The sequence below is a fragment of the Bombina bombina genome, chromosome 4, assembly GCF_027579735.1.
Source record: "Bombina bombina isolate aBomBom1 chromosome 4, aBomBom1.pri, whole genome shotgun sequence".
NCBI classification, from domain to species: domain Eukaryota; kingdom Metazoa; phylum Chordata; class Amphibia; order Anura; family Bombinatoridae; genus Bombina; species Bombina bombina.
The window spans coordinates 460,368,943-460,391,225 of record NC_069502.1 but is presented as its reverse complement, the minus strand read 5'-3'; the positions used below and the strand labels follow the sequence as shown (position 1 = coordinate 460,391,225).

Below are 22,283 nucleotides of genomic sequence, written 5' to 3'. Positions count from 1 at the left end.
GTACATTTGAGCTGTGTTTTTGTTATACGTAATATGCAAGAGCAGTGTGTATTTTTTGCGAGATCGAGTGTTAGATGAAAAATCTGTACTTAGTTCATTTAGCATTGATCTCTATGGGAGAATCTTTAACGCGCCCGGAATTATGCTTATTAAATAATCACGGTAGTCGTGTTACCGTGACACATTGCGAGGTTGTTTTCAGATTTCTAATACCTACGTTATAAAAGATACGCAATGGAAATAACGTACTAGTAATTAGCGAGCAGCCATAATTCAAAACTTTTAATCTATCTGATAATTTGTTATTGTTATATATTCCTGATATCATGTGTGATGTGATAAATAATGAAAAAAAGATATTAGGCTGTGGATACAGCATACAGTATAATTTTGTGTTTTACTGTTTCTAAAGGGACACTGAACCCAAATTTTTCTTTCATGATTCAGATAGAGCCTGCAATTTTAAGCAACTTTCTAATTTACTCATAGTATTATTTTTTCTTCATTCTCTTGCTATCTTTATTTTAAAAGCAAGAATGTAAGTTTAGAAGCTGGCCCATTTTTGGTTCACAACCTGGGTTGTGCTTGCTGATTGGTGGCTAAATGCACCCACAAATAAATAAGTGCTGTCCAGGGTCCTGAATCAAAATTGGCTGGCTCCTTAGCTTAGATGCCTTCTTTTTCAAATAAAGATAGCAAGAGAACGAAGAAAAATTGATAATAGGAGTAATTTAGAAAGTTGCTTAAAATTGCATGCTCTATCATGAAAGAAAAATTTTGAGTTTAGTATCCCTTTAATTATAAATCCCCCTCCTGTAAACATATTTTGTAACACATTTTTTATACATAGTAGCCAATAGTATGTACCTGCTTTTTTTTTTGCACAATCAACAAATGCAAGATAACAAGACAATGCAATAGCATTTACTCTTACTTTTAAATGAGTAGTAGATTTTTTTCTTACAAATGTCAAAGTTATGTAAATTTCCACTCCCCCTGTATCATGTGACATCCATCAGTGTAGTGAACGGGTACCACTGAGCGCCCACCTGGGTAAGACCCTAGCTTTGGATGTTGACTCCTAGTAGTCAAAAAAGGTTATATAAAATAAGAGGGAAAACCAAAGCGCCAAATAGAGGCTAGGTCTAGGCTAGCCCAAAAAAAACACAATGTTGGGCTAAAGTGAGAGTAAAAACAAGATACACTTTAATTACATACACTTCCGGTTCAAGACAAATATAAAACTAAATATTAAAACAAAGTAATAAAAGCACGAATCACTAGCCTTGATCACTGGCTAGTATGTGATCGCTTAAAACTTCCTGGATCCACAGTTGACAATAAACAATATGCAAGACGTCCTTAGGGTACGTCTAAACTTTAGTACTAGTGGTGAAATGAAGTTAGGACACCGTTGTCCTAGATGTTTCTTAAGTCTTCTAAACATCCATCAGTCAAACACAAATGCATATACGTATAGTTTGTGAATTCTTGCACATGCTCAGTAGGAGCTGGTGACTCAAAAAGTGTAAATATAAAAGACTGTGCACATTTTTTTTAATAGAAGTAAATTGGAAAGTTGTTTAAAATGATATGCTGTATCTGAATCATGACAATTTAATTTGACCTGAGTGTCCCTTTAAGTAAATATTTTAGGGAAGTAAAATAACTTCTGCTAATGCATTGTTTATTATGTATAGCAACATTTCAGTATCAATCATTTACCCAGGTATGTTGAAAATTGCCTAAACCTCAGTAGGGGAATTCACAAATACTTTATGGTTAAAAGTAAACTGTTTTCTGACAAACATCTTGATCATACATGTGATGAGGAGGAGGGGAAAGTGATGAGGTGGATAAAAGGAATGAGGGAGGGTGAGTTTCATGAAAATGAAACAAACCTGACTGTAAGGAAGTAAAATCGTAAAAAGCTCACTGGGGAGACAATAACATACAACTGAGAGAGAAGATCCTGTGCAGTGTGGTGCAAAGACGTCCAGGAGAACTGCTGACAGGTAGTGTAAATAATGTGTAGCGCTATGGGAGAATAAATGTATAGATTTAGTTTAACTCTTTGGCTGCAAGAAGGGGCTTGACACTCTCTTAGGTATTGAAATAATAATCACAACTTACCCTGTCTCATAGTACAGTTCCCAATTCACAGTAAAGGGCTGCAAAATGCATTGTTCATGCTCAGCAGCAACACGATGTAATGAAAACAAGGGGTTAATAAGAAGGTGTTAGTACATATATAAATTATATGGTTGATATGGTGTTTATATTTATATAGCACACATATAAACTATATGTTGATATGTTTATATTCATTTCGTGCACATATAAACTATATGGTTGATATGGTGTTGAAATTCATATAGTACATATATAAACTATATAATAGATATGGTATAGATATTGGTATAGTACATATATAGTTTATGGTGTTGATATTTATATAGTACACATATAAACTATATAGTAGATGTGGTGTTGAAATTCATATAGTACATATATAAACTATATAATAGATATGGTATTGATATTGGTATAGTACATATATAAACTATATAGTAGATATGGTATTGATATTGGTATAGTACATATATAAACTATATAATAGATATGGTATTGATATTGGTATAGTACATATATAAACTATATAGTAGATATGGTATTGATATTGGTATAGTACATATATAAACTATATAGTAGATATGGTATTGATATTGGTATAGTACATATATAAACTATATAATAGATATGGTATTGATATTGGTATAGTACATATATAAACTATATAGTAGATATGGTATTGATATTGGTATAGTACATATATAAACTATATAGTAGATATGGTATTGATATTGGTATAGTACATATATAAACTATATAATAGATATGGTATTGATATTGGTATAGTACATATATAAACTATATAGTAGATATGGTATTGATATTGGTATAGTACATATATAAACTATATAGTAGATATGGTATTGATATTGGTATAGTACATATATAAACTATATAGTAGATATGGTATTGATATTGGTATAGTACATATATAAACTATATAGTAGATATGGTGTTGATAATCATGCAGTACATATATAAACTATATGTTTGCAGTCTATGTGGTACACAACTTGTGTCTCTTAATAAGACTCCCTGATTTAACATGCCTAGACATCTCTCTCTGTCAGGAGGTTGTTCTGCTATTTATACAGACACTGAGTCACATGCAGCTGTTAAGGGTATTTACTCAGTACTATTCCTCTGCCAGTGCCAGGCAATCACTTTAGCGCTTCATCACTTCTGAAAACAGCATTATTAATTGCAATACTAGTGAAACACTGTCCTGTATAACCCCATAGATTAACTGCTATATGATTCAGGTCACCAGACCATACTATATGCCATGACCTTAGTAGTCAGTCGAGGATATACACATTAATATTGCAGCTATTTTTATAAATATGATTATTGAGGGTACTGCGCAGATCTATTTCCTATTAGTGTTCACTGTGAGGAGATATCTTGAGGATTAGAGGATTTAGACACAAACAACAAACATCTAATACACTATCCCCTCTGATTTTACTGCAGTGGTTAAAGATTTTAATATTTTCCCAATTATTCCACTTGGCTAGAAAATTTAAATTATGTAGTTTAACCTTTCCCCCTTTGCTTTTGCAGAGATATTGGACAGGCACTTTGTTCAGTTCTTTGGGCACAGGGTACCTTGGGAAGTTGGGCAAACCTTCTAGTTTCAGTTAATTCATTTAAAGTACCAGTCTACAATATAATTTTTATTGTTTTAAAAGATAGATAATCCCTTTATTACCCATTCCCCAATTTTGCATAACCAACACAGCAATATTAATATACTTGTACCTCTGTGATTACCTTGTATCTAAGCCTCTGCAGACTGCCCCCTGATCACATGACTTTTTTATTTATTATCTGTTGACTTGCATTTAGTACTGTGTTGTGCTAAATCTTAAATAACTCCTCGGGCGTTAACACAATATTATCTATATGGCCCACATGAACTAGCAGTCACCTGTTGTGAAAAGCAAAAACAAAAGTATGTGATTAAGAGACTGTCTATAGTGGTTTAGAAACAGGCAGAAATTTAGAGGTTTAAATGTTATAAAGTATATTAATATATCAATGTTGGTTGTGCAAAGTTGGAGAATGGGTAGTAAAGGCATTATCTATCTTTTGAAACAATAACAATTTTAGTGTAGACTGTCTCTTTAAGGACATTTGGAGATAGGTTAGTATTACTAGACTTCTTTAATTACTGTCCAGTTATCTTGTTATTTGTAATTTAGAAGTTTATTATGGTCAAGCCTTTGTCTGACACAAGTAATCTTGTTGCTAGCATAGGTTAAAGGGACAGTTTACTAAAAAATGTTCTCTTCTTTAATTTGTTCCCAATAATCCACTTTACCTGCTGGAGTGTATTAAATTGTTTACAAGTATTTCCTTTACCCTTATACTGTCATTTGAAATAGTTGATTTAGCCTGTGGTATCTCCACCCATTCTGAAAGTTTCTGGCCTTAGGTTCAAGCTATAGATAAGCTGTGTAAACACAGCCAGCAAAATAAATTACACTCCCATTGGGGTATAGAAGGGATAAGGTAATAAAATGTTAACTTTCCATTGTATTGGTCTGTGGTTTACGGACAGATATAAGATAAAGGAGCATAAATATGTACATATTGTGATAAAGTAATGAGATCTGATTATACCTACAAGCTCAAATCATTTTATTAGGTTGTGGCTTCAAAACACAAAATCAGTTATTGAATATTCACAAATAAACCTTAAAAAGCAAATTCTCATACGCTTTATACTCTGCAGTTGTGAAAAAAAGCAGTTGGAAACACATTAAAGGAAAAATGATTTTACAGTATTCTGTCCCTTTAAGAGGTATTATAGAGATGCACAAGGAAATTGTATATATAGTGCTAACCTCAGAAATATGACTTGAAACTGGCTGACAGAACAGTGGGTGGGAGAGAATAACTAGGGCAGTGTTTTGTTACTGATACAGATAGAATAAATATGGAACAAGATAGAGACTCAAGGTATATGATCTCTTGGGGAATAATCTTTTTTTATTTAGTTTTTTTATTGAGGTTTCATAACAACAATACAATACATGGTTATATACCGGTATATGTCGTACATACAGAAGAAATATGCTAGCCAATGAACAAGATATCCAGTACAGATTATCTTATACATTGCATTATGTCAATAGGATATGCTACTTACGTAGGCAAGAATATCAAAATCATTGAGTGGCTGTAGGTAACCAGATTAACATATTTAAATAACAACCTCGTTTATATATTAAAAGAGTATGTCCCAACATAAGATAAAGCCACTCGTGAACTTCTAAGAATATAGACCTTACATATTGGGAGCTATATTATTTGAATTCTGCATGTCACTTATGGGCCTAGTGATTGTTAAAGCTTAAAACATTGCTACATTCCGAGGAGTAGTGATTAGAAACACTATTTAATAATTAATAAGTGTGGAATTCCCTTGGGGAATAATCTTAAATAATTATTTGGGTTACAATGATTGCAGTTCAGAACAAGGGAGTTAAGAATTTAAAGGGACTGAAAAACCAATTGTTTTCTTTAAGATAGAGCATGCAATGTAAAAGGAATAGTCTAGTCAAAATTAAACTTTCATGATTCAGATAGAGCATGCAATTTTAAACAACTTTCTAATTTCCTCCTATTATACATTTTTCTTTGTTCTCTTTGTACCTTTATTTTAATGTAAGCTTAGGGAGCCAGCCCATTTTTGGTTCAGCACCTGGGTAGCGCTTGCTGATTGGTGGCTACAATTAGACACCAATCAGAAAGTGCTACCCAGGTCCTGAACCAAAAATGGGTCAGCTCATATGCTTACATTCCTGCTTTTTCAAATAAAGATACCAAGAGAACAATGAAAAATTGATAAAAGGAGTAAATTAGAAAGTTACTTAAAATTGCATGCTCTGGCATCTACTTATCAAGCCGTCAACTTACTTGCATTCAACGGCACCAATACGCTCGCCTAAGATCGCCTAACATCGCTGCTGCGGACCTGAATATGCTCTCCAAAGTTACCAAAAAAGCTGTCAAAAAGCCGCGCACCAAGTACGGGGCAATGAGCAGCGGACTGTTGTTAACTAACAGTCATCGATCTCGCTGCTCTTCGGCTTTTTCCCAGCTTTATTGGTAAATTGTCACTAAACACCCACACTATACTGTTTACCCCCTATACCGCCGCTCCCGGAGCCCATCGCAACTCTAATAAATGTATTAACCCCTAAACCGCCGCTCACGGACCCCGCCACAACTAAATAAAGTGTTTAACCTCTAAACCGCCGCTCCCGGAGCCCACCGCCACCTACATTATGCTTATTAACCCCTAATCTGCCACCCCCTACACCGCTGCCACCTACATTATACTTATTAACCCCTAATCTGCCACCCCTACACAGCCGCCACCTACATTATACTTATTAACCCCTAATCTGCCGCCCCTACACCACCGCCACCTACATTATATTTATTAACCCCTAATCTGCCCCCCCAACACCGCTGCCACTATATTAAATGTATTAACCCCTAAACCTAAGTCTAACCCTAACCCTAACAGCCCCTAATTTAAATATAATTTAAATAAAGCTAAATAAATATTCCTATCATTAACTAAATTATTCCTATTTAAAACTAAATACTTACCTATAAAATAAACCCTAAGATAGCTACAATATAACTGATAGTTACATTGTAGCTATCTTAGGGTTTATTTTTATTTTACAGGCAAGATTGTATTTATTTTAACTAGGTAGAATAGTTACTAAATAGTTATTAAAGGGACACTGTACCCAAAAAATTTCTTTCGTGATTCAGATTGAGCATGAAATTTTAAGCAACTTTCTAATTTACTCCTATTATCAAATTTTCTTCATTCTCTTGGTATCTTTATTTGAAATGCAAGAAGGTAAGTTTAGATGCCGGCCCATTTTTGGTGAACAACCTGGGTTGTCCTTGCTGATTGGTGGATAAATTCATCCACCAATAAAAAAGTGCTGTCCAGAGTACTGAAACCAAAAAAAAGCTTAGATGCCTTCTTTTTCAAATAATGATAGCAAGAGAACGAAGAAAATTTGATAATAGGAGTAAATTAGAAAGTTGCTTAAAATTGCATGCTCTTTCTGAATTACAAAAGAAAAAATTGGGTTCAGTGTCCCTTTAACTATTTACTAACTACCTAGTTAAAATAAATACAAATTTACCTGTAAAAAAAAACCTAACCTAAATTACACTAACACCTAACACCACACTATAATTAAATTAATTCCCTAAATTAAATACAATTAAATAAAATTAAATAAAATTATCTAAAGTACAACAAAAACAAAACACTAAATTACAGAAAATAAAAAACAAATTACAAGATTTTTAAACGAATTACACCTAATCTAATCCCCCTAACAAAATAAAAAAGCCCCCCCAAAATAAAAAAAGCCCTACCCTACACTAAATTACAAATAGCGCTTACAAGGGCCTTTTGCGGGCATTGCCCCAAAGTAATCAGCTCTTTTACCTGTAAAAAAAAGTACAAATCCCCCCCCAACATTAAAACCCACCACCCACACAACCAACCCTACTCTAAAACCCACCCAATACCCCCTTAAAAAAACTAACACTAACCCCTTGAAGATCACCTTACCGGGAGAAGTCTTCACCCAATCGGGCCGAAGTCCTCAACAAAGCCGGCAGAAGTGGCGTCCCTTCAATTCCATTTGGCTGATAGAATTCTAAAAGACAATCGGAATTAAGGTTGGAAAAATCCTATTGGCTGATGCAATCAGCCAATAGGATTGAGCTTGCATTCTATTGGCTGTTCCAATCAGCCAATAGGATTGAACTTCAATCCTATTGGCTGATTGCATCAGCCAATAGGATTTTTCCTACCTTAATTCCGATTGGCTGATAGAATTCTATCAGCCAATCGGAATTGAAGAGACGCCATCTTGGATGACATCACTTAAAGGAACCGCCATTGTTCAAGAAGACGTCGGATGAAGAGGATGCTCCGCGTCGGATTTCTAGAAGATGGAGCCGCTCCGCGCCGGATGGATGAAGATAGAAGATGCCGTCTGGATGAAGACTTCTGCCCGTCTGGAGGACCACTTCTGCCCATCTGGAGGACCACTTCTGCCGGCTTTGTTGAGGACTTCGGCCCGGTTGGGTGAAGACTCCTCCCGGGAAGGTGATCTTCAAGGGGTTAGTGTTAGGTTTTTTTAAGGGGGTATTGGGTGGGTTTTAGAGTAGGGTTGGTTGTGTGGGTGGTGGGTTTTAATGTTGAGGGGATTTGTACTTTTTTTACAGGTAAAAGAGCTGATTACTTTGGGGCAATTTGTTTATTATTTTTCTGTAATTTAGTGGGGGGGTTTTGTACTTTAGATAATTTTATTTAATTGTAGTGTTAGGTGTAATTTAATAGTGTAGTGTTAGGTGTAATTGTAACTTAGGTTAGGTTTTATTTTACAGGTAAATTGGTATTTATTTTAACTAGGTAGTTAGTAAATAGTTAATAACTATTTAGTAACTATTATACCTAGTTAAAATACATACAAACTTGCCTGTAAAATAAAAATAAACCCTAAGCTAGATACAATGTAACTATTAGTTATATTGTTGCTAGCTTAGGGTTTATTTTACAGGTAAGTATTTAGTTTTAAATAGGAATAATTTAGTTAATGATAGGAATATTTATTTAGATTTATTTAAATTATATTTAAGTTAGGGGGTGTTAGGGTTAGACTTAGGTTTAGGGGTCAATACATTTAATATAGTGGCGGCGACGTTGGGGCGGCAGATTAGGGGTTAATAAATGTAGGTAGGGGGCGGCGATGTAGGGGGGCAGATTAGTGGTTAATAAGTATAATGTAGGTGGCGGCGGTGTAGCGGGTGGCCGATTAGGGGTTAATAAGTATAATGTAGGTGGCGGCGGTGTAGGGGGGGCAGATTAGGGGTTAATAACTCTATGTAGGTGGCGGCGGTGTCGGGCGGCAGATTAGGGGTTAATAAGTATAATGTAGGTGGCGGCGGTGTAGGGTGCGGCAGATTAGGGGTGTTTAGACTCGGGGTACATGTTAGGGTGTTAGGTGTACACATTACCATAGGAATCAATGGGATATCGGGCAGCAGCAAACATGAGCTTTCGCTGCTTTCAGACTCCCATTGATTCCTATGGCATCCGCCGCCTCCAGGGCGGTGGATTGAAAACCAGCTACGATGGGCCGGAATAGTGGCAAATGTACCAGCTAGAAATTTGTTAACTAGCAAAAGTAGTCAGATAGTGCCCCAATTTGCATTCGGAACATCTGTAATGGCATAAGCATCGATCTGTGTCGAACTTTGCCCGGCAGATCGTATGTTTCATCACAAAATTCTACTTTTGCCGGTCTGTAGGGTTTGATAACTAAGGGGAATCAGGCTCGCCACAAATACGTTGCAGAATTCCAGCGTATTTGCGGTTGACGGCTTGATAAGTAGATGCCTCTATATGAATCATGAAAGTTTAATTTTGACAAGACCAGGTGTGGGCAAGACGTCGATCGCCCACCCCTGGGTCTACCAGTGGACTGCGAGTGAATTTTGAGGTGACTGCCTGCCTTGCCTACATTATTTGACAGGACACGTGCATGGTATATTTAGTAACTGCATAGACACTCCCTTAAGTTCCTGAGAGAACCGCATAGCCACGTCTATCAGTTTCTGTCATTTTATTCTATTCTGGCCAAACCTCACTATTTGCATTTTGTGAAATCATTGGAGGATTGCGGGAGTGGGCGTAGACACTGAGTTCGAATTCTGTCTGAGCTGGAGTGTAGATTCCCATAGGAGCGTTCCTAACCTAAACACTTCAATAAGACTGCCGAACCTCTCTATTTGCATTTTCTTCATTGGAGGATTGCGGGAGTGGGTGTGCACACTGACTTAGAATTCTATCTGAGCTGGAGTGTAGATTCCTATAGGAGCGGTCCTGACCTAACCACTTCAATAAGACTGCCGAACCTCTCTATTTGCATTTTCTTCATTGGAGGATTGCGGGAGTGGGTGTGCACACTGACTTAGAATTCTATCTGAGCTGGAGTGTAGATTCCTTTAGGAGCGGCCCTGACCTAACTACTTCAATAAGACTGCCGAACCTCTCTATTTGCATTTTCTTCATTGGAGGATTGCGGGAGTGGGTGTGCACACTGACTTAGAATTCTATCTGAGCCGGAGTGTAGATTCCCATAGGAGCGGTCCTGACCTAACCACTTCAATCAGACTGCTTAACCCGCACTGTGCCCCCCGTGCCACTGCCTTGCCTACAATACATTATTTCACAGGACACAAGCAACAGTATAAGACTGCTTAACCCGCACACTGTTCCCCCAGTGCCACTGCCTTGCCTACATTATTTGACAGAGAACAGTGCGGGTTAAAACAAGCTACTGATACCAGTATTTGGCGCTGACAATCCTGGAAATGGTGTTGCTTTTACAAAAAAGATGAGAGCCGGTTGTTCCTTTTGGAAAAGACGGAAGTGGAGACGCTAGTTGTACAGATCTCACAGATCTCCCTTCCGTTTGGTCGTTTGCAGCCCGTGACGTAAATGGGTATTCTCCAATCCCATCAAGAGAAGGAAGGTTAAGCGGTCTTATACCGTTGCTTGTGTCCTGTCAAATAATGTATTGTAGGCAAGGCAGTTGCACTGGGGGAACAGTGTGGGTTAAGCAGTCTGATTGAAGTGGTTAGGTCAGGACCGCTTCTATGGGAATCTACACTTCGGCTCAGATAGAATTCTAAGTCAGTGTGCACGCCCACTCCCGCAATCCTCCAATGAAGAAAATGCAAATAGAGAGGTTCAGCAGTCTGATTGAAGTGTTTAGGTTAGGACTGCTCCTATGGGAATCTAAACTCCAGCTCATATAGAATTCTAACTCAGTGTCCACGCCCACTCCGGCAATCCTCCAAAGATTTCACAAAATACGAATAGAGAGGTTCTGCCGGAATAGACTTAAATGACAGGAACATCAAGACTGGTGTTTTTTTTGTTTTTTTTTAGTTAGGTGACCAAGTCACTTGGAAAAAAATTTGAGGTAGCCCTTGCCTTACAAAAGTCTGCCCACCCCTGGACTAGACTATTCCTTTAAGGAACTTTCTAATTTACTCATATTAAACATTTTTCTTCGTTCTCTTGCTATCTTTATTTGAAAAAGCAGGAATGTGAGCATAGAAGCCGGCACATTTTTGGTTCAGCACCTGCTGATTGGTGGCTAAATGTAGTGTGAATGGGAAAAAATTTAGTTTTGTGTCCCTTTACGGGAAATGGTTGTGACATTTGATATCATTTAATTTGTGTTTCAAGTAATCATCACATTATTCATTTATTTCTTCTCAGCTTTATCTCAAACAAATAACATTTCTAGATGGGACGACCACAGAAATCCTCTCCCACCACCAAAGGGAGTGAGTCCAATTCAGAAAATGATGTGTGCACTCCAAAATCTGCACCTGCAGCACAGAGGTCCCAACCAGAAAAGGTCTGTACCCCAAAAACTGAGCCTACACCACAAAGAAAAAGGACGCCTGCAGTGCAAGGAAGCAGATCAGCTTCCAAGGACATTCAAAATAGTAAAGCAAGTGTGGGATGTGCAACCTCAACAATGAAGGCCCCAGATGTTTATGGAACTAGGAGTAGAGAAAAGTTAACTACTTCCCGAGGAGGAAGGACAAAATCTGGGGTGCAGTATTCTATCACCCCACAGCAAGTCATGGAGGATTCTGATCCACCCTCCAGCTCTTCTTCAAGCTGTAAACCAAAATCACCTCCCATGAGCAAACCATTCTCTAGAGAGGATATAGCCAACATAGAAATGGAGACCCGTGGACAAAGAGAGAACCCAAAATGGTATAGCTGGCGCCAGAACCGCATAACTGCTTCTATGGCACATCAAATTTCACATAGCAGATTTGTTAATCAGCAGACTGAGGAGATTCCACGTAGTTATCTGAATGCTGTGTTAGGCACCGGACCCAGAGTGCAGACAGCAGCCATGAATTGGGGAATAAGGAATGAAAAAAGAGCTGTTCAGGCATTTGTGAAAGAGTTATCGCAAAGAGAAGGTAGACAAATAAAGGTAGTTGACTGTGGCCTTTTTATCCATCCTGAGAAAGACTGGCTAGCAGCAAGTCCAGATGGGCTGGTGTATGATGGGCACACAGGGGAGGAACTTGGCCTGCTGGAGGTGAAATGCCCATATAAACACAGAGATCATACAGTGAGAGAGGCTTGCGCTGATCGCAACTTCTGCCTGACATTTGATGGAGATACCTATACATTGCGCAAAAATCATGCCTACTATACCCAGGTACAGTGCCAACTGGCAGCCACAAGGCAAAGTTCTGCTCACTTTGTAGTGCATACAAATAAAGAGACAGCAATTGCTCATGTGAATGTTGATCCCAAGTTTTGGGATGAGACTGAATCAAAACTGGAAAAATTCTACCAAGAAGCTGTGATTCCTTGCCTAAAGAGGAAGGATGGGGGCAGTAAGGGTGTAATGGAGCACGCAATGAGGGCAGCAGAAGAGTGAGAACTGTGACAAGTCCAGTGGCAGCTCTGAGCCAAGTTCTGAGCGAAGGATCTGCATCCATAAACCTTAAAGAACTGAGCTGCCCAGTATTTGCATAGAAGTACCATTTTTATATGTCAAGTGTGCTACACAGAGCAATGAGGGTAATGGTAGGAATTAACAGGAGATGAGGTTCCTTAATCAGTACCCATTTTACCCTTGATATTTAGTTTTGAGGTTAACATTTTACACTATCAATTTCTTGAACCACCTATATGCAGAGGGTCAATGAATTATGAAGCAAGTTTGCAAGTATCATCTAAGACTTTCTATAAACACAGTACTTTATTCTGTGTTGTTTCACTGTAGCAACAGCCATTTGTAAATGTAAAATGATATTAACCCAGAAAAGACAATATATATTTTTTTGATTTTTAAATAACTTAATTAAAATTGATATTAGCCAGCAGAAATATATACAAGGACAAGTACATTAGATATTTTGGGATGAGACTAAAACAAAACTGGAAAAATATTTACCATGTAAAATCTTCATTTAAAACATTATATTATACTCCTGTACTCTTATTTAGGTAATAATTTTGATGCATCTGACAGTTTAACGTCTTTACTCCAACTGTGCCTTAAAGGGACAGTCTAATCAAAATCATGATTCAGATAGGGCATGCAATTTTAAACAACTTTCCAATTTACTTTTATCATCAAATTTGCTTTGTTCCCTTGGTGGTATTTTTGAAAAGCTAAACCTAGCTAGTCTCAAACTGATTTCTAAACCGTTGAAAACTGCCTCTTAGCTCAGAGCATTTTGAAAGTTTTTTCACTGGGCGCGTTCGGGCAGCGCTCCAAGCGAACTGGGACTCGCTTGGAGCGTTTTTCTCACACTTGCAAGTGAGATGCCTGGCGTTTTTTGAGCGCTCTGATGACGTAAGTCCCAGCGCTTCCAGCGTGCTGGAAAAGCTGGGACTTTTCAGAACAAGCTCAGATGCTTGCAACATGGCAGCCTCCACACACGTGTTGCTGTGGAGGCTCCCATGTTTTTATAAGCTGCAGAGGAGGGACAGGTGAGGCGGATAAGTCTGACAGCAGCATTTAGTACAGGGCAAAGGGGAGATAGGCTACTTAACCTATCCCCACTTTGCCTTGTACTAAATGCTGCTGTCAGACTTATCCGGTGTTATGCCGAGAATGGTTTCTTAACACACTAGCCTAACGTCCGTCCAGGCTACCTCCCACTTCTACTAAACTACACCCAGGATACCTCCCCACTCCTCCAAATTCCCACCCAGCTACGTTGGGACAGATGAGCTGTTAGGCATAGTGTTATCTTTAGATGTGTGGGCGGGGTTCTGGGAATTGCTGATTTTCATAGACCCCCAGATTTTACACAACACCGGTGTTATGCCGATAATGATTTCCCCAGTCTCTTGGCAAACATCGCAACTCTGACCAACCTCTATTCAGTGCAGGATAAGCTACAGGGGCTGAGCTGAGGGTAGCTGAATGGAGGTCGGTCAGAGTTCCGATGTTTGAGAAGAGACTGGGGAAATCATTATCGGCATAACACCGGTGTTGTGTAACAGCTACAAGGGAGCTTAGTGAAAACGTTCGCATGCACAGTCCATTATTGTGCAGCAGATCTCTTTGCGCATGCGAATGTTTTTTCTAAGCTCCCTTGCTTGTGACGTCACCTAGCGCCACGTCATCGCTGGGAGTGAAGCACTCCCACTAGCTCCTGAGCGCTGCCCGAACGCGGCCACTGTTAGGTAGTACTAGTTCATATGTGTCATACAGATAACATTGTGCTCACTGACAGGGGCATATTATGGCCTAGGCCAACAAGGCCGGTGCCTAGGGAGGCATATTTGGGAGGGGCAGCACATCTGCCCTATCCTCTCTCTAAAAGCCAGCACACAGTACAGTGAGCGATAAAGTGCAGGCTTTTAATTAGAAGACAAGGCACATGCAATGATTAAGGTCGCTGCTTCATTTATGGCCGCCGGCATTTTTGCATTGGAAGCGTTCTTGGTGAGAAACTTGTCCGGGGATATGCTTACAAGGTGAGGCTGGAGGAGAAGACCTTGTGCCGACATGCTACCTTCCCTTGTCAGCTGTGGTGGGTCTGCGAGCGCAGTGCTTATTGCAGGTCTTAGTAACTAACAGACTGGATGCAGCTGTGCACTGTTTAGATCAGCTTGTGATGTCTAATTATAAACTCTCAGCGCTAATGTATGTTAGCTACTAATAGCTTTCTCTGCATTCATGAACTCACGGAGTAAATAGTAAACGGACACTTAAAAAGTTTAATTACTTGAATGATGGTAATTACTGTATGTTGTTGCATGTGAAGGGCAGCGATTGTTTCAAAGTGTATTCTTCTTTCTCTTTCTCCCTCCCTTTCTCACTCAACTCTCTTCCTCCCTCAACTCACTCCCTTCTTTCTTTACCTCCCTCTCTTCTTTCTCTCAAATCCCTCCCTTCTTTCACTCCTTTCTTTACCTCCCCCTCCCACTTTTCTATTCTCTGTCTCTTTCTCTCTCTCTCCCTCCATTATTTCCTTTCCCTCACTTTTCTCCCCTCTCCTTCTTTTCTCTCCCTTCTCTCAGGGAGAAAATGGTATGAGATGCATGCAATTCAACCCACTCGTATGCAGGTGTTTTGCTATCTCATTTTCTTTTGAATTGTTATGAAATAAAAAACAAAAAACATTGTACACACTGACCCCAAAAAATGTTAAGGGAGAAAAAAAAGGCCTAAAATCTTTGGGGGGGGGGGGCAGCAGAATTTTGAGTGCCTAGGGCAGCACAAAACCTAAATACGCCACTGTCTCACTCCCGTGAAGTTATTTAGGAGTCTGCACTGATTGGCTAAACAAGAGACAAATGTGTGCCGGCACCAATTAGCAGCTAGCTGTAAAATATGTGCATATTCTTTTTGAACATGGGACATCAAAAGAACAAAGCGCATTTGAAAATAGAAGTGACTTTAAATGAGTCTGAAAATGACATAGTCTATCTGAATCATGCAAGTTTAATTTTGACTTTCCTATCCCTTTAAGCTAGACTGTGTGAATGGAGATGATTTGTATGAAGTTTGTTGTAACAATTTGTATAAAGTTGTAAAATAAAGTTTTTTCCCCCAGTAACTACTGTACAATTTGTTGAATTCCTACATAAAAATAATGTATTCCTTAGTCTCCCTTATTATCTAAAACAAATGTTAGGGAGAGGTGATAATGATAAATGTAAATGCCTTACTACATTAACAGCAGTTAGTACTGTGTTTGTAAATGATTCTAAGTAGCATTAAGTATCACAATTAAGACAAATACAAGGTATGTTCTATAGCAGTTACAATGATATGAAACCCAGACATTTTCTTTTGTGACTGAGCATACAATTTATTTCTATTATCAAATCTGCTTAATTCCCATTATATTCTTTGTTGAAGAGATACCTAAGTATATGAAGCACTGCAGGGCAGGAAATAGTTCTGCTACCTAATGCTCTTGCAAATCGTTAACATTATTGCAAAACTGCTGCTATATAGTGCTCCAGACACATGCACGTTCCTGAGCTTACATCACTGCTTTTTTTAAAAAAAAGATACCAAGAGAACACAACAAAAAATGAATAATAGAAGTAAATGAGAAAGTTGATTTAAATTGCATGTTCTATCTGAATGAATCATGAAAGAGAAATGTTGGGCTTCATGTCCCTTTAAATGAAACAAGAATGACCATGTTGCAAGTTGCTCAGTGGAATGGGAGCAGTAGGGCCACAGGCAGTCCAATCCTCTCCCCTGTAAGAGATTCCTGCTCTGAGCAGGAGGGATCGGTGTGTTCAGACACCCAGCCTGGGAGGGGCTGTGGGCAGGGCTCACACATATGTTTTGTGCATATCGCTGCAAGACACTGGCATACCCACCATGCACAACATGACTCCCTTGTGTACACACTAGTGGTTGCATGTTGTGACTGCAAGCACTGACGACACTGCCTCCTTGAATTTTGTCCGACCTGCCCTAGCTTTTGTGGCCCACTAGGAAATCTCTCAGTATCCTGCTAGGCCAGTCCAGCCCTGTATACATACCTTGATCCATCAAGCTTCAAGGTGTCTGCTGCTGCAGGTCAATTAAAGGAATGTGAAAGTAAAAAAAAAAAATGTTCATGGTTTTAAGAGACTCTTCATTATACTTCTGTAATCAAATTTACGTTGTTCTCTTGATGTCATTTGTTTGAAATAATATATAGGTATGCTCAGGAGCTGCAAAGCAACAGTTGGAGCTACATACATAGGTCCATTAACAGTGGCTCATCAGATGTTACTGTTTATAGGTATAAGTCCCAGTAATGCATTGCTGCTCTAAGCAGCTGACTTTAACTATGTATTTAATGCGTTTGCTACAATAGAAATAGTTCAATAGATCATCAAATAATTTTCTTTTTTCACTTTTATGTCCTTTATTAATTAATATTAAATACAAAGTGTAGCAGCATGAAACCGCAGATAGTTGAACCTGTTGAGAGTTTCCCAGACCCTTGGTAACTAATCATCCTCTTCTCTTTATGACTGCAGTAAGTACGTGTGTGCATGGTGATTCACATATGTTCAGTAGAACAGGAAGATAAGACTGTACATTGCTGTTCATCTACTTAGTCCGCCCCACTCTGTAACTTAACATAAATAGATATTTACACAACACTTTAATATTCTTACATATTTATAGTTCAAAGATGCTGAAAGCTTTCTATCTGTGAGTCATTCTAAACCACATATTGTACTTACTGCTATTGCAGACAATGCTTTCATTTGTCATGGGTATTCCATTTAAAATTGATAATGCACATTAAGGGAATACAAGGCTACAGATGAGTGTGATTGATGGTAGCAGAGTCTGAAGGGGAATACGGGCTATAAAAAAAAGAGGGTACAACATGTCAATTACACAGTGAAATTCTCTCCTTCCTTGAGCATACCAAGCCATCTTCAGAAAGATGCTGCAAATATGTTTATTTAAACTGCAACATTGTGCATTTTTTGTGTTTTGTGCATTTATTTACAAGTTTACTGGAGTGATGTGCACTCTAAGGCCCTTCTAACTACAGCTTGAAGGGACATTGCGGTCAAAACTTAAATGCACATAGGTGAATTACATATTTGAATAGAAACAGATTTACAATATACATGTACAGTACCGACAAAAATGCCTCGAGTAAAAGTTATCACTATTTTAGTGTTTACATTTTTTTTTGCACGTGAAGCATAGCTAGATATTCTCAGTGCACCAACATTTTAAATACTGTAGCCGCTCAGAGCAATTAACAGATTGAGTAATTACCAGATGGTACAACCACCTTTGGTTCTCTGAGCAAGTGCTGTGTTTAAAATGCTGGTGCACAGTGCATACTTACATATACTTTTGAAACAGCTATAGCTGTTATTAGAATCAGTTTTACTAATACATGTACAGGGAGTGCAGAATTATTAGGCAAGTTGTATTTTTGAGGATTAATTTTATTATTGAACAACAACCATGTTCTCAATGAACCCAAAAAACTCATTAATATCAAAGCTGAATATTTTTGGAAGTAGTTTTTAGTTTGTTTTTAGTTTTAGCTATTTTAGGGGGATATCTGTGTGTGCAGGTGACTATTACTGTGCATAACTATTAGGCAACTTAACAAAAAACAAATATATACCCATTTCAATTATTTATTTTTACCAGTGAAACCAATATAACATCTCAACATTCACAAATATACATTTCTGACATTCAAAAACAAAACAAAAACAAATCAGTGACCAATATAGCCACCTTTCTTTGCAAGGACACTCAAAAGCCTGCCATCCATGGATTCTGTCAGTGTTTTGATCTGTTCACCATCAACATTGCGTGCAGCAGCAACCACAGCCTCCCAGACACTGTTCAGAGAGGTGTACTGTTTTCCCTCCTTGTAAATCTCACATTTGATGATGGACCACAGGTTCTCAATGGGGTTCAGATCAGGTGAACAAGGAGGCCATGTCATTAGATTTTCTTCTTTTATACCCTTTCTTGCCAGCCACGCTGTGGAGTACTTGGACGCGTGTGATGGAGCATTGTCCTGCATGAAAATCATGTTTTTCTTGAAGGATGCAGACTTCTTCCTGTACCACTGCTTGAAGAAGGTGTCTTCCAGAAACTGGCAGTAGGACTGGGAGTTGAGCTTGACTCCATCCTCAACCCGAAAAGGCCCCACAAGCTCATCTTTGATGATACCAGCCCAAACCAGTACTCCACCTCCACCTTGCTGGCGTCTGAGTCGGACTGGAGCTCTCTGCCCTTTACCAATCCAGCCACGGGCCCATCCATCTGGCCCCTCAAGACTCACTCTCATTTCATCAGTCCATAAAACCTTAGAAAAATCAGTCTTGAGATATTTCTTGGCCCAGTCTTGACGTTTCAGCTTGTGTGTCTTGTTCAGTGGTGGTCGTCTTTCAGCCTTTCTTACCTTGGCCATGTCTCTGAGTATTGCACACCTTGTGCTTTTGGGCACTCCAGTGATGTTGCAGCTCTGAAATATGGCCAAACTGGTGGCAAGTGGCATCTTGGCAGCTGCACGCTTGACTTTTCTCAGTTCATGGGCAGTTATTTTGCGCCTTGGTTTTTCCACACGCTTCTTGCGACCCTGTTGACTATTTTGAATGAAACGCTTGATTGTTCGATGATCACGCTTCAGAAGCTTTGCAATTTTAAGAGTGCTGCATCCCTCTGCAAGATATCTCACTATTTTTGACTTTTCTGAGCCTGTCAAGTCCTTCTTTTGACCCATTTTGCCAAAGGAAAGGAAGTTGCCTAATAATTATGCACACCTGATATAGGGTGTTGATGTCATTAGACCACACCCCTTCTCATTACAGAGATGCACATCACCTAATATGCTTAATTGGTAGTAGGCTTTCGAGCCTATACATCTTGGAGTAAGACAACATGCATAAAGAGGATGATGTGGTCAAAATACTCATTTGCCTAATAATTCTGCACTCCCTGTATATTACAAAAATGCTTCTATTCAAAATTGAAATGCATCCATGTGGATTTCAATTTTGGCTGGAATGTCCCTTTAACATCCCTTAAATGTATCTCTGCCTCCTTTATAATGTAAACACCCTATCATTTCAAATTTCAAACTGGTTGGCAAACTATAATCAGAGGTTGCTCTTATTGATGTTTTTTTCAGTCTTTTCTGTTAAATCACAATACAGTGGTGCCACCTAGTGGCCCCTGGGAAATCAGCCATTATATTTTATGCTTATTAACTAGACATGAGCATAGAAAAAAAATGCTTTCAGAAGAATCATTCATCATGAAAAGAAAAGAAAGTTTCTTTAATTTAGTCCTACATTCGTTAAAGGGGACGTTCAGAATTCATTTGATAATGAAAAAACATTTCTCCACTATTTTCTATGGGGAATGTATTCAGTGCAGGAGAGCAGCAACAGAGAAACAGCTATAGGATCAGGACTGGCCAAGTACGTTTTGTCTGACCAGGAATCAATCTACTGATAAACACTCATTACATTTGAAGCCTTTGCTGCCTAAATAGTTTAAAGGCAGAAAAGGCTTCAAAAGTTTAAATGTAGAGTAACTGTTTTCACCTCATGAACTACCCAATTACATTTTTCCATTAAAGGGCTACTCATTTAGTTTTTGGACAAATGCAAAGTATATGAAAAAATGTGTATTTTTGGGGGGATGAATGTAAAAAATACGTCTATTATCAACTACTGAGCAATACATGTAATCAGTCACCCTAAACTGTACTTGCTAAAGACCTGATCATAAAAGATTCTTCTGCTTGGAGAGAAATTGTAGTGCAGACTTCACAGGGGCTGAAGGGACAGAAAATCCAAATGAAACTATCATTATTCAGAGAGAATATAATTGTAAAAAAATGTTTCAGGTTACTTATACTATCTAATTTGCTTTGATCTCTTGGTATCTTTCACTGAAAAGCATACCTAGGTAGGCTTAGGAACAGCAATGCACTACTGGTAGCTAGCTGCTTATTGGTGGCTGCACATATGAGCCTCTTTTCATTGGCTCACTTGTTTTCAGCTGTCTCCCAGTGATAAACCGCTTTCTTCTTCAACAAAGGATATTAAGAGAATGAAGCAAATTTAATAATAGAACAAATTATTTTAACCAACTTTTCAATTTACTTCTATCGGAATAATGAAAGAAAATAACATGGGTTTTATGCCCCTTTAATGGAAAACATGCTTCCCCCCCGAACTTTCAAACTTGCCACCCCCCACCTAGCAGTTCCAGAGCATATTTGGACAAAACAAGTGAAAGCAGGTGACGTGCTTTAAAGGGACAGTCTAGACCAAAATAAACTTTCATGATTCAGATAGAGCATGTAATTTTAAACAATTTTCCAATTTACTTTTATCACCAATTTTTCTTTGTTCTCTTGGTATTCTTAGTTGAAAGCTTAACCTAGGAGGTTCATATGCTAATTTCTTAGACCTTGAAGCCCACCTCTTTTCATATTGCATTTTAACAGTTTTTCACCACTAGAGGGTGTTAGTTCACATATTTCATATAGATAACACTGTGCTCGTGCACGTGAAGTTTTCTGGGAGCAGGCACTGATTGGCTAGACTGCAAGTCTGTCAAAAGAACTGAAAAAAGGGGCAGTTTGCAGAGGCTTAGATACAAGATAATCACAGAGGTTAAAAGTGTATTAGTATAACTGTTTTGGTTATGCAAAACTGGGGAATGGGTAATAAAGGGATTATCTATCTTTTAAAACAATAAAAATTGTGGTGTAGACTGTCCCTTTAAGGTATTGGCCCACCAGTTTAAAGGCATCTGCTACAAAAAGTTTTTTTTTAGATGAATGCCTTCCATCACTAACTTTCAATCTCAACATACAGAGGACCATCTTCTTCAACAAAAGCTGACCCCAAAGGCATTCCTCTCAAACCAGAGCTCTTTAATAGTTTGCAAGTTACAAAAATGCATCAAATAGGAAATGGTTAATTTACAAAGAGGTATTGATGATCTAGGCTGCATAGTTAAATGATAAAACAGAATTTATGTTTACCTGATAAATTACTTTCTCCAACGGTGTGTCCGGTCCACGGCGTCATCCTTACTTGTGGGATATTCTCTTCCCCAACAGGAAATGGCAAAGAGCCCAGCAAAGCTGGTCACATGATCCCTCCTAGGCTCCGCCTACCCCAGTCATTCGACCGACGTTAAGGAGGAATATTTGCATAGGAGAAACCATATGATACCGTGGTGACTGTAGTTAAAGAAAATAAATTATCAGACCTGATTAAAAAACCAGGGCGGGCCGTGGACCGGACACACCGTTGGAGAAAGTAATTTATCAGGTAAACATAAATTCTGTTTTCTCCAACATAGGTGTGTCCGGTCCACGGCGTCATCCTTACTTGTGGGAACCAATACCAAAGCTTTAGGACACGGATGAAGGGAGGGAGCAAATCAGGTCACCTAAATGGAAGGCACCACGGCTTGCAAAACCTAAAAAACTCTAAGCCATCTCCGTGGAGATGTTGCCTGTACAACGGCAAAGAGAATGACTGGGGTAGGCGG

General features: G+C 38.6%; 1 protein-coding gene across 1 annotated transcript; it reads left to right on the top strand.

Annotated features, from left to right (window-relative positions):
* Positions 1–1,876: 1,876 nt before the first annotated feature.
* LOC128656429 (uncharacterized) lies at positions 1,877–15,819 on the top strand. Its single transcript, XM_053710334.1, has 2 exons — positions 1,877–2,015; positions 11,483–15,819. The coding sequence occupies exon 2, from the start codon at positions 11,511–11,513 to the stop codon at positions 12,675–12,677; it is 1,167 nt and encodes a 388-aa protein (XP_053566309.1). The 5' UTR covers positions 1,877–2,015; positions 11,483–11,510; the 3' UTR covers positions 12,678–15,819.
* Positions 15,820–22,283: the final 6,464 nt, after the last annotated feature.

Coding starts and splice junctions, on each gene's coding strand:
- LOC128656429 (XM_053710334.1), top strand. CDS start 11,511: ATGGGACGACCACAGAAATCCTCTCCCACCACCAAAGGGAGTGAGTCC.